The sequence below is a fragment of the Bidens hawaiensis genome, unplaced genomic scaffold (assembly GCF_021521415.1).
Source record: "Bidens hawaiensis isolate Kalapana, Puna unplaced genomic scaffold, B.hawaiensis_p1.1 tig00012229_1, whole genome shotgun sequence".
Lineage (NCBI taxonomy): Eukaryota > Viridiplantae > Streptophyta > Magnoliopsida > Asterales > Asteraceae > Bidens > Bidens hawaiensis.
Genome location: NW_027491988.1, coordinates 240,302 through 252,634, shown reverse-complemented (window position 1 = coordinate 252,634; position 12,333 = coordinate 240,302). Strand labels below are relative to the sequence as shown.

Sequence of the window (12,333 nt, the reverse complement as noted above, 5' to 3'; positions counted from 1 at the left end):
TAATAAAACAAGTAAATTTGAAGCTTTCAAAACATACTTTTAACTTTTTTATTTTAATTTGATAAACATAATATCACAAAAGTTTTTAAGACGCTCTCTTCAAAGTGCATACATAATCCAAAATAATAATAATAATAATAATAATAATAGTAACTTTATACTATATATAAAAAATTGAAAACCAATTGCTACATCGCGCTATTATGATTTTCTAAGTTTTTCCTTTTTCTTTCATCGAATAAAATTTTGGCTTCTTATGAGTTATATCCGACTTTAGTCCTTTATTATTTTAAGAATCAGTTTTTAGCTCATGATGAGTTTTATAATGTTTTGCTCTATAATAACAAAATCTTTAAGTTTCAAAAAAAAGTAGCAAAATATTTTATATACAAATGTTAATGCTTAAATGAAAGCTTACTGCTTAACGATAATGTTATTACTTCATTACCTGCTATCTGAATGAGAGAATAAGTAAGAGCGAAGACATATGAGAGTGTTACTTCATCGGAGATCGATAATATAAACTTTGGAAAAGCATAAATATTATTTTATGTTTTATTATCGTGCCGCAGCGAAGTGAGGCTGGTTAACGCCACTAGTATACATTAGTTTATCTAGGTTTCTTTGAAAATAATTTATAAAAATAAAGTAACTGTCGCCTATGTCTAAAGTATACGTTAAGAATAAAATAAAATAAAATAAAATGAAAGCGAGTAGTAGCAGAAAAGAAGGCTTTATTTTATTGAACTCCGTTGTTTACAGCACACCTCCCACACACCTAACCTAACCTAACCTATTATGTCTAAAGTATACGATTCACCTAACCTATTGTTCAATATGGCCATCATTGAACAATTCAATTAACTCTTTACTCTTCGAATTGCTGTCTGTTGCAATTGCATTTCATTCATATTATTATTATTATTACTACTACTATTATACAAGTAATGATGAATACTTACCAGGTATTACACAACGAGGCTGTGGATTGGGTCTCCACCGCACAAGTTTGCCTTAATAGTGGACACCGGGAGTACGGTTACTTATGTCCCATGCTCTACCTGTGAACAATGTGGCAAGCATCAGGTTGCTACTCCTCCTTTCTGTTAGACTGTTACTTGTGGTATAGTAATTAAGCTCACAAGAGTTTAAATGCATTCGGTTATTAGTTGTTTTTATAACTTGAACTATTCGTGAAACATTTAGGGGCTATTTGATTGATGTAATATGTAGGCATGTAAACGAACCAAACAAACACGGGCATATCAACCGAACACAAACATATGTTCGTTCGTTTAATAAAGAAACATAATTGAACAAGCATAAACAGACACAAGCCATCTAAGTTAAGTGTGGGATTTGAAAATCATACATGACCCGTCAAGCCATCTAAGTTACACGCATATGTTTTTGTTCATATGGGTTTTTATGTACTAACATATTTAATTATTTTTAAAAACTTAAAGGGTTAAATGAACAAACATAAAATAACGAGCGAACATAAATGAGCGAGAAAAACATGTGTTCATGTTCGTTCGTTTAACATAAACCAACTTCCCGCCAAACTGTTCATGGGTGTTCCGTTCGTTAGCATGCATATGTTATTTAGGCATTTTATCTATCTCGTCTTCTTAAGGTTCTGAATATAAATTATGACCAGGACCCAAAGTTTGATCCAGATTCATCCACCACATATGAACCTGTGAAATGCAATACTGATTGCACATGTGACGAAGACAAGAAGCAATGCATATACGAAAGACAATATGCAGAATTGAGTTCTAGCAGTGGCGTTCTTGGTGAGGATATAGTATCATTTGGCAAGCAAAGTGAACTTTCACCTCAGCGGGCCACGTTCGGCTGTGAAACTGTGGAAACTGGTGATCTGTACAGTCAACATGCTGATGGAATAATGGGCTTGGGCCGTGGTGATTTAAGCATAGTTGACCAACTTGTTGACCGAGGTGTGATAAGTGATTCGTTTTCTTTGTGCTATGGTGGAATGGATATTGGGGGCGGTGCCATGGTTCTTGGTGGAATTTCTCCACCCTCCAGGATGGTGTTTGCATACTCGGACCCTGTACGCAGGTATGTTTTGCATCTATCTTTTTTATAGATAAAAAAGTCATACATTTAATACGTCTCACACATTTACTCTAGTCTCGGGTGGCAACAGCCCATATTACAATATTGAGCTGAAGGAGTTACATGTTGCTGGAAAGCGGTTGCCTTTAAATCCAAGTGTGTTTGATGGAAAACATGGAACAGTTCTAGACAGTGGAACAACATATGCATACCTACCTGAGGCTGCTTTTCTTGCATTTAAGGATGCTGTAAGATTCACTTATCTAAAACCTTAATTTCCTCATAATTTTATTTTTTTAATCTTGAATGCAGATCACGAAAGAACTCCGTTCTTTCAAACAGATCAAGGGTCCTGATCCAAGTTATAAGGACATTTGCTTTCCTGGTGTTGGGCGGTATTGCTTTGTGAATTAGTAATCATATAATCAATTGTTGTGCTCAAGGAGGAACTAATTCTAATATTACATCTTTGTTACATCAGTGATGGTTCAAAGCTCTCGGAAAAGTTCCCGTCTGTTGATTTCGTTTTTGGGGAAGGACATAAGTTGTCATTATCCCCTGAGAACTACTTGTTTAGGGTAAGTGTTTATATAATTCTTTTTTCATTTTTTATTTCAAGTCATATTTTATGCTCATTTGTTTCCTACATTAAAAGCACTCAAAGGTGCGTGGCGCATATTGCCTCGGGATTTTTCAGAATGGAAAGGATCCAACAACTCTTTTAGGAGGTATTTTAACTTTTTACTGCTCAAATTCTTTACCTCTTTTATTATCAGCAAAGTTGGTTTGAGTGCAATTTTATGGTTGTTACAGGCATTACCGTGCGCAATATGTTTGTTATGTATGATCGTGAACATGCCAAGATTGGATTTTGGAAAACTAATTGTTCTGATCTATGGGCAAGACTTCATGATTCTGGTGGGCCCGCTTCCTCACCAGATGAATCACGTTCAAGTCCTAATGTGTCTCCTTCTTCAGCTCCAATGGTCAACCCGTATCATATTGCTCCAGGTCCATAATATGGATTTAAAATTTTCTGTGTTCTGTATTGCACAATATGATTGTTCAAATTTTAATGATAACATTTCTTGTTATTTTCGCCATGTAGGATCAAAAGTTGGAAGCATAATATTTTACATGTTAATGAATATCAAATACCATAAGTTGGAACCCCACATTCAAGAGCTTACTCAGTTAATTGCCATCGAGTTAAATGTTAACAGTTCACAGGTTAAATTTTATGTTTTCACTTTAATTTATGCACAATCAGTTCACATATAAAGTCATAATTGACTTCAAATAATGGTTTCAGGTTAACTTATTGGATTTCACAGCTGAGTCAAATGGTTCCCTTACAATATGGTCCATCACTCCACCAAAACCTGCTGAATATATGTCCAAAGAAAATGCGTCTGTGAGTTCTTACTTATTTTTATATTACTGCCAATTTTATTATTTTAAGCTTACTTGTTATATCTGGTGGCAGAATATTATTGCTAAGATAGCTGAAGATGAGATACACCTTCCTAAAAAGTTTGGAAAGCATCGTATAGCCAATTGGTATATCGAATCTGATCCAAATAGGTATATTGATTAGCTATATTATTGTCTAGTTTCTGTTACCAGTTGCATATTATTTTTATTTTTTCAAAACTTACACTAAAATACTTGCATGAAAATAATATGTAGATCATGGTGGCAGAGTTACATGGCTGTGGTCATAATATTGGTTCTAGTATTAGTTTTTGGATTTTTGGCTCTGGTGATGTGGCGGCTTGGGAGATATAGACGCCTAACTGGCAATCTCTACAAGCCTGTTGATTCTGGCATGCGTGAACAAGAACTTCAGCCTCTGTGATCTCAAATAAATTACGTGCAATGAAATATTGACATGTGGCGGTAGATGGATGGATGGATGGATTCCCGGATGATTGCTAACAAGGTGATTAAGGTTTCGCTTATTAATACCGATAACATAATAATCAATCATGTTTTGTTATAACTTTCATAAAACTAGTGTACATAAACATGATTGAATTATTATTATGTGTATAACTTTATAGTTTTTAAGATAAAAGTAAAATAAATCACAGACTTTTCAATCTTGTTCTACCTGTTTTTATAGTTAAAATAATTTTCTTTTGTGAGTTGTTGCCTCGTATTTAATGTCCTGGTGCCGTTACTACTTTGTCAGCTTGCCGATCATTGTATTTGGACAGGGTGTGTTAGCCTTATGATTACATGTACGGTTGGGCATTAATGTGACATAATAGGTTGAATTTTAAATGATTTAACGATTTTATATATGAACCATTTACACGGCTAGAAAGTTGCATGATTCGGCTCATGTTTTCCGGCTTAAGAGTTAGATATACAATTACAGGCTTACATGAATTCAAGACTAGATGGACTCATAAGTACTGCTTCACATACTAAACAACGAAATGACTGCAGCATTAAATGAACGACTAATGAGAAAAATGCAACGACCACAAGACTCGGACTCCCAACATAAACCATGACTTGAAAGCAAACAATGCTCAGATAACACCCTTGACCGACACATTTTAATAACATAATAACAACATTTAAACTTACATGTTAATTTGATCTTTTGAAATCAAATCGTACGCCCTGCTTGCGGGTGTGCCCATATAATGTATACATGTGTGAACCCTCGGGTGGGCAAAAGTGAAATTGCACTAATTTTGACGTTATTTTACTAATCTCGTGAAAATGACGTTAAAAGTGACGGAAGGTTAATCAGGCATCATGTGGTGGCGCTGATAGCCGAAAGACAAGGGTACACGCACCAATCAGCCGATGTCCCGGTGGTTGAATGTTATGCGCCTTATGTCCAAGGCTTGATGCAAAACTACCATCAAGCCGGGGGTCTCACCGGAAGCAGCCTTTCTATTCCTTTGGGGTAGAGGTAAAAGGCTGTCTACATCTTACCCTCCTCAGACCCTACCATAGTTTTGCTATCGATGAGATTTACTGAGTACGATGATGATGATGAAATCAAATCACGAGATATTAGATCATTTGTGAAGCATGTGAGATATTTGATATCTCAGTCTTCTACCTGTTAATCTGAGAATTCAAGTTAATATTCAAATTGAAATTAGCGTGTTTGGCCTCAACTGTCAAGGGAAAAAACATAAACAAAATATCATATGTGGGTCAATATATCATATCGAGTGATAACCAAACAAGGTTATCGCGTGTCTAGAAGATACCAGTAGCAACAACATTAACAAGTTTTCACATTAGCATATAGATACATGAGGGTTAATTAATACTTTTAACAAAAAAACCATTGCAAAGATTAACCATTTTCCTTAATCCTACACAAGATCTTTCTTACAAAGTTTCTCAAAAGCAACCTCCCACTCGCTGATTTCGTTCGAAACAAGATCCAAGTTTGTTTTCAATCTCACAACCTCTTCTTCCTTTGCTTTCTGCACAGCAACAACTTGCGCAGTCTTTTCTTTCAACACCTGCATCTCCACTTGTAACCGATCCAACTCTTTCTCGGCTCGACACTTTTCATCGTTGCTCTTTTCCAGCTCACTTTCAACTTCTTTCCGCCTAATCTCACACGGGCCAGCTTTAGATTTCAACAAAGCCAACTCTGTTAAACGAGCCCGGATGGAACCTACATCAAACCCATGAGTCTCCAGCTCACATAAAGTCTCCAAACTGGAGTTGATTATGTCAACCGAATCACTCAGTTGCAAGCCCGGAAGCCTTTGAATAGTACTACCAAATGTCACCATCTGAGCAATGGCTAAACCCTCACGAATATCCTCTCTCATCTTCTTCAACGGTGAAAAGTGTGGCCTTTGCGGCGGCGTTTGGTATAGTTCAAGTGATTCAATGTGGTTCCAGATCTGTGCTCGCTTGATAAATGGCCAGTCTTTTTGGTAGTCAGCGGTGGTAGTGGTGGTTCTGGTTCGAGAACCACCACCACTGGCGACTACCATGGCTTGAGTCGGTGAGTTGCCAGGAGGAGGTAAACAAGAACTTTCTATAAGCATTAACCAGCATTAATCAAATTACAAAACAATATGATTACCAAAATGTGAAATCATGTTAGTTATGTCTTTAAAAAAAGCTTACTTTTTAAAACTGATAGCGAATGCTTGCCTTGAATCCACACAGATAGAGGCGCCTCATCAAGATTAATAGTGTCTTCAGTATTGTTTAGTAAACCGATTGCTTTATTAGCCGACAACTTTGATAGTCTTCCACTTTTTCTTCGGCTCTTTCCATCCCCTGCCTTACGGGTTCGCTGTTAACAACAACAACAACAACAACAAATGTGAATTAGTTAAGTTACAAACTTACAATTTAGTGTGCTAAAACACTGCCTACTGGTAATGAATCTTCACCAATATCATCCGATCCACTTGTTTCCAAAACCGACACAATAGCTTTTGCATTTCCCTTGCCACCTATACCATAAATAATTCACAAAATATAACTTCATGTTAAAGAAACAATCAATTGTATACAAATGTAACACGCCTGCTAAAGATTTGAATCTTTTCCCGCGTGAACCGTTTTCGACTAAATTCCCATTTCTTTTACTCCTGCTGTAAGTAACTACTACATCAGGATTAGTTTCCTGCACATTTCAAGACTTTAATCAGTAAATCGCTAAAAATAACAAGTCGGTCGGACCGAAGAGTACACTTTAATGGACTCACCGGCTGTTTACTTAAACTGTTCTTTTTAGCTGGTGTAGTGAAGCCTGAATCAGCATCTGCATCACCCAATTCTTCATCTGGTATCTACACTTCAAGTAATTAACTACATCAACATTTGACTTTCATAGTCAAACAAGCCCTAATGTTATGAGGATTCAAAATACATGAAATCATATTAACATCTGCAGTAAAAGCATAATTAGGGTGCAAACGAGTCGAGCCGTTCGCAAGCTACTCGAAATCAGATCAATAAAATGCTCGAAACGACCCGAGCCGCTCATGAGCTACTCAAAATCGCATCGATAAAATGCTCGAAACAACCCGAGCTTTTTCAAACGAGCCGAGCCACTCATGAGCTACTCGAAATTGGATCAATAAAATGCTTGAAACGACCCGAGCTTTTTCGAGCCCGAACCTCAAATAAAGCTCGATTAGTTTTCGAGCCAAGCAATAGCTAAGCGACCCGGGCTCCGCTCGGCTCGTCTACACCCCTCGAGTGTAGAGGATTTTAAATAACATTTACAGTAAAAGAAGTGCAAACGAGTCGAACCGCTCATGAGCTACTCAAACCAGATGGATAAAATGCTCAAAACGACCCAAGCTTTTTTCAAACTCTTACCAAGCCTCAAATAAAGCCCGTTTAGACACGTGAAACAAACATACCTTCTTTGGTGGGGTCATCCAGCAAGAGTCAACCCAGTCAACGTGAAACCTTAAATTATTCTTCTCAAACTCAAACTCCTCAGGTGGGTTTTCAAACAACACAACATATTTCTTCATCTCACCATCCAACACCACATCTTTCACCACACCCACCCACCAGCCGTCTCTATGGTACGCATCCACCACATCGTACACCTCAAACTCACCCGCATTATTCGGAGGCAACGGCCGTACCAACGACGGCTGCACCACCTCCGTCAACGGCTCCTTAGCATTATCGTCTTGAAGCAACGTGTCGTACTTGACTACGAACCCGGTTTGTTTCCGGGTTTTTGATTTCTTGCCGGAAGATTTGTTAAGGGTGAGTTCGTCTACGATGGTGGCGGTGTACCATGCGCCGTAGAACCCGGGCTCGTCACTGCCTACTTCGACGGTGGAGCCTACAGTGAAATTTGACATTTTGAATTTTGAAAATGGGGCTTTGTTTTGAGATGGAACGAGGCTATGGGGGTTTTGGTTTGATTGGGTTTGATGGGGACGATAGCTAGCAGGGAGTAGTGAGCAGTGTTGATGTATGAGCCCGTGATATTCGCTATCGAATCTTCATGGCTTAAATGATTTCACCTAAGAATATTAATATAATCGAATATATGCTTGGTCTTTGTTATAAAACACAACGTTAAATGTGTGTATTGATGACTTCTCAAAAAAAACTAATAAAATAAAAATGTGTGTATTGATGGGTATGAATAATCTGGCATTGTTACAACTTATAAGCATGTATCCAGTTTATAGAGATTAAACGAGTGTCCGTGTGATTCAGCGAGTATTTAAACACGGATCCTGGTGATCACGTCGCAATTATGATTGCTCATTGTTCGGTTAGACCCTTAAAATCGGTCATTGGTTTCATCAAACTCACAGACCTCATTATGAATGACGTCGGATGTAACTCCTATTAAATCATATTCATGGATCTTAGTCATAAGATGCTTAATATTGGTATACTCATTTAGTATCCTCTGACATAAGATACACACTAGAACTTTCGTTTACCAAAGAATATTCTTTTATTAGTGTCAACTGTTGTTGCGTAACTGCCAATCATAAATGCATTGGTTGGGAGTAGTTCTGAAGTTCAGTGGGTATTTATGTATTCAAGATGGGATTCTGTACTCTTACATTATATGTAACAGTTAGACATCATGGCGTCATCGTTGATTCAAACTGGTGAAGTGTGAGGCCTCACCCAAACTTACTGTGTGTTTAATTGGACCACTTTGATTCTAGATCGAGAACAATAATAATTGAACGCCATATGAGATTGAATCTGATCCATGTCTCATTGTTCAATTGATATCTTACACAGAAAGGATATATGACAAAGATTACCATAAGCTCATTGTCTTGCAATAGTGTATTCCAAGATGTTTTGATTTAATTACTTTAAAGTGTCATAACTTGTTGGGGGCACCATGTGTAGCTAGAGCACCGCCGGCTGTTTGCGTTAAGGATATTAATCGAAAGTCGTCCAAGTGGGAGACTGTTGGAAATAGTAGACCGGTTCAATTAATTTGATGCGGTCGACCGAGTTACGACCCGTAAGAGTTACGGCAACGAACTGAAATCCGCTTAAATTCTTTAACTGGTAAATGACGAATATAGTATGACGGAATTATGATTTATCATAGTTATAAATAATGTAGTTTATTTACTAATTAAATAAGCTGGCTCGGGCTTTAAACGAGAGTTGGACTTGTGGCCTGATTTAAATTTATTATTAATAAACTATGTTATTGACCCATGTATTACACGGGCAAAAATATAATATTGAAAGTCATGAACTTACAAAAAAATGACATTACATAGTAGAATGTTTACAAACAAAATTTTAAACTTTAAAACATAAACTTCAAAATACAAATTTTTACTTAAAAACAATATTTTTTGCTTTGCTTGCAACTTTCTCTTGCTTATCAAAGATAAGTATTTATTTTTGTTCGTCTCTACTCTTCATTATTGATAAATCTACAAAAAGTTGACCATGTGTATAACGTGTCTTTTAAGTATACCAACTCTTGCTAGAGACTGGCCTAGACTTTTGTTAATGATCATTGCAAAACCAAACTACAGCAGGAAACTATCCTCTCTAAACTTAAACAGAAGCTTTTTTATCTGAATGTGTCAATTGTGTGTGTGTGTGTGTATAACAATTTGTAAATTTTGTATTTGTGTCAAATTATTTTAAATAAATGTTATGTTTGTCCTTAACTCACATATAAAAATGCATTTTAAAAATCACAAAATTAATGATTCATTTAAGTGAACATAACACCATCTGACAAAAAAAAAACTATATAAAAGGGCTCCTTATTTTGTTTCATTCACTTAAACATTTTCAAATTTTCATAAAATAGATCGTTTTACTTTAAATAATTAATTTGTTATGAAAATAATCCTATATATTTATTTAATTTTGCGTGATATAACAATATTCATAAATTAGATCGTTTTACCTCGAATAATTAATTTGTTGTAAAAAGTAATCCTATATATTTTATTTAATTTAGCATGTCACAACAATATGTGTTAAAAATTCATTTTATGGAATTAGAAATTATTTAAACTAATTTCTATTTAAACCATCATAAATATATTATGCCAAATAAATGTGGCTATTTTATAAATTTAATATTAATGTTAGTGTAATTTGGAAAAGATAATGGTTACAGTGGTCCAAACTTTTTACTAAAAAAAATAGACATATTAGATTTTGACCAATTTAAGAAAATATAAACAAAATATGATACACAATAAAATTATCATATATTATTAATAAAACTACGTTTATATTACAATGTTACTTAAAATTACATATTACATGGAAAACTTAATCAACACATTCATGGGGAGTGTTTAAGTGTAGTGTGTGAAGTGTTAAGAAAATAGCTTAATTTATAGGCAAACCCTAGGGAACACAATCCCTAGAAAAGAGGAAAAGATCTCAACAAATCAAGCAAAAGATATTATAAAGCACAAGAAAACAAAAGCAAAAGATATCCAAAGATATGCCGGCAGCTGCAGGGGAACAGGAAAAAAAAGGGCTGACAGGCATTCATGGGCTTATTAAGTTCAAGATGGGATTACATATTGATGAAAATTACATATTGATGAAGCAATCAAGAAAAGGAGCAAAGGTCGTCTATCAAGGCATTCATGGGCTTATTAAGTTCGGCCACTTTGTTGAAACAGAGAATGTCCCGGTGACAGCTCAGGTTGCTGAAGAGCATGTGGCGCCAGTTCAGAGGCATACTGCCGTTCTTGAAATTATTTCTGATGATGAAGATGAGGAGACTCCCGTACAATAATTGGAGTCTGAACACCGTATACGGAGACTGCTCCGTCTGCTGAACAGTTACTAGAGTTTGAGAAGTTTAAAGAATTACTTCAGTCAACTGCTTTGAAGCCTCCTCAGACAGTTGCTGAAAACCAATATGAAAATAGGCCAGAAGATTCAGATGCTGATCTAGTTCCATGTTAAAGAAGGAAAAGAGATCCAAGATCAGGCATTCTGATTCATGAATCTGAAACACCAACAACAAGCCAACAACAACCACAAGAGTCAACAGTTCCTGAGATTCACGTTGACTTCACTCAATCAACTACTGAGTTTCAGACCCAGGAACAGATATTTGATGATATTGCTCAAGAGTTTGTTTTTAAGGCCGATATTCCACATGTTGATATTCTGTCACACCCCGACCAATGAAGGCAGAAACGTCGAGGCGCGACATGATTGCTCATTGCACAATGACACTATAAAGTTATAATATTTAAACAACTCATTTAAATCCATATCATCATAAATAACACAACAATTGTTCATACAAAATGCCAAATAGATAGATAAGCAAATAACTTGTTCTTTTATTTTCTAATATCCTAAAGCCAAGATAATAAGTTTATTCAAGTAATCCAATCAAGCTAACGTCAAACCTGTAACATTGCATAAAATAGAGTTTGTCAACACGAAGGTTGGTGAGCAATTTTCATAGTTTTGGACAATAAGTAAATAAAATACATGACAAATAAAATACATGACAATAAGCAATTTTTCATAGTTTTGGACAACAACTAATCCAATTAAACGGGTCTTGTGTTAGTAGGTAGTCTTGGAAGGGTTTAAAATAAAATACATGACAAATAAAGTAAATAAATAAAGTTTAGGATTTAAAATGTAAATATTTGAGAAATTAAAGAAACGAGTTTTGTAAAATAAATTTACTCGAACCGGGTCTCGGTATTCTATTCATTAGTTTTTTTCTTTTTTTACTCAACCTATGTTAAGTAATAATGTGGGTTAAAATGCGATATTGCAAAACCCTTGGTTATACGAATACCCAAAACGAGGTTTAAACGAGTGTTCGGGTTTGTCGGTTCGAGACTTGATAATTGACCAAGCTCACAGTTAACTTCCCAAAATAATAAATGTTATGAGATAACTCAATAAAATCAAAATAGACTTAACCAAGTATGTATGTGAAGAACCTTAACGTTCGTTAAGCGAGTCTATGACCTTATCGGTTCGAACTTGTTATAAGATCAAGTTGGTTACCGACATGCCAAGTATGTTTAGAAACTAACTAAAATTGATTTAAAATATAATCTTGAAGAAAAATATGAGTTTTGGTGGCTAAAAACACACTTGTGTGTCTTAAGCGAGTGAACTCGGTTTAGTTCGGTTTTTGGTTCGGTCCTTGACTTGGAATAAGACCGAGGATGGTTACCACATACCCAATTACCATGGAACTTGTAAAATAACTTATAAATAATAATACTCAAGTTTTACATTCAAAAAGTTAACAATAAAGCT

The 12,333-nt window shown here is 35.6% G+C and overlaps 1 protein-coding gene and 1 pseudogene across 1 annotated transcript; one reads left to right on the top strand and one right to left on the bottom strand.

Annotated features, from left to right (window-relative positions):
- Window positions 1-950: 950 nt before the first annotated feature.
- Window positions 951-4,191, top strand: LOC143540388 (aspartic proteinase 36-like). The gene is made up of 11 exons (XM_077033468.1): window positions 951-965; window positions 1,661-2,088; window positions 2,177-2,333; window positions 2,398-2,480; window positions 2,567-2,663; window positions 2,741-2,813; window positions 2,899-3,096; window positions 3,194-3,315; window positions 3,398-3,499; window positions 3,572-3,669; window positions 3,775-4,191. The coding sequence occupies exons 1-11, from the start codon at window positions 951-953 to the stop codon at window positions 3,941-3,943; spliced, it is 1,542 nt and encodes a 513-aa protein (XP_076889583.1). The 3' UTR covers window positions 3,944-4,191.
- Window positions 4,192-5,432: 1,241 nt separating this feature from the next.
- On the bottom strand, window positions 5,433-7,919 carry LOC143540387 (DUF724 domain-containing protein 1-like; annotated as a pseudogene).
- Between the last annotated feature and the right edge of the window lie 4,414 nt (window positions 7,920-12,333).

Bases quoted from the DNA above. Each gene is read 5' to 3' on its own strand.
- LOC143540388 (XM_077033468.1), top strand. The intron at 2,814-2,898 runs GTATTTTAACTT...TGGTTGTTACAG, and splicing joins TCCAACAACTCTTTTAGGAG to GCATTACCGTGCGCAATATG. The intron at 3,316-3,397 runs GTTAAATTTTAT...TAATGGTTTCAG, and splicing joins TAAATGTTAACAGTTCACAG to GTTAACTTATTGGATTTCAC.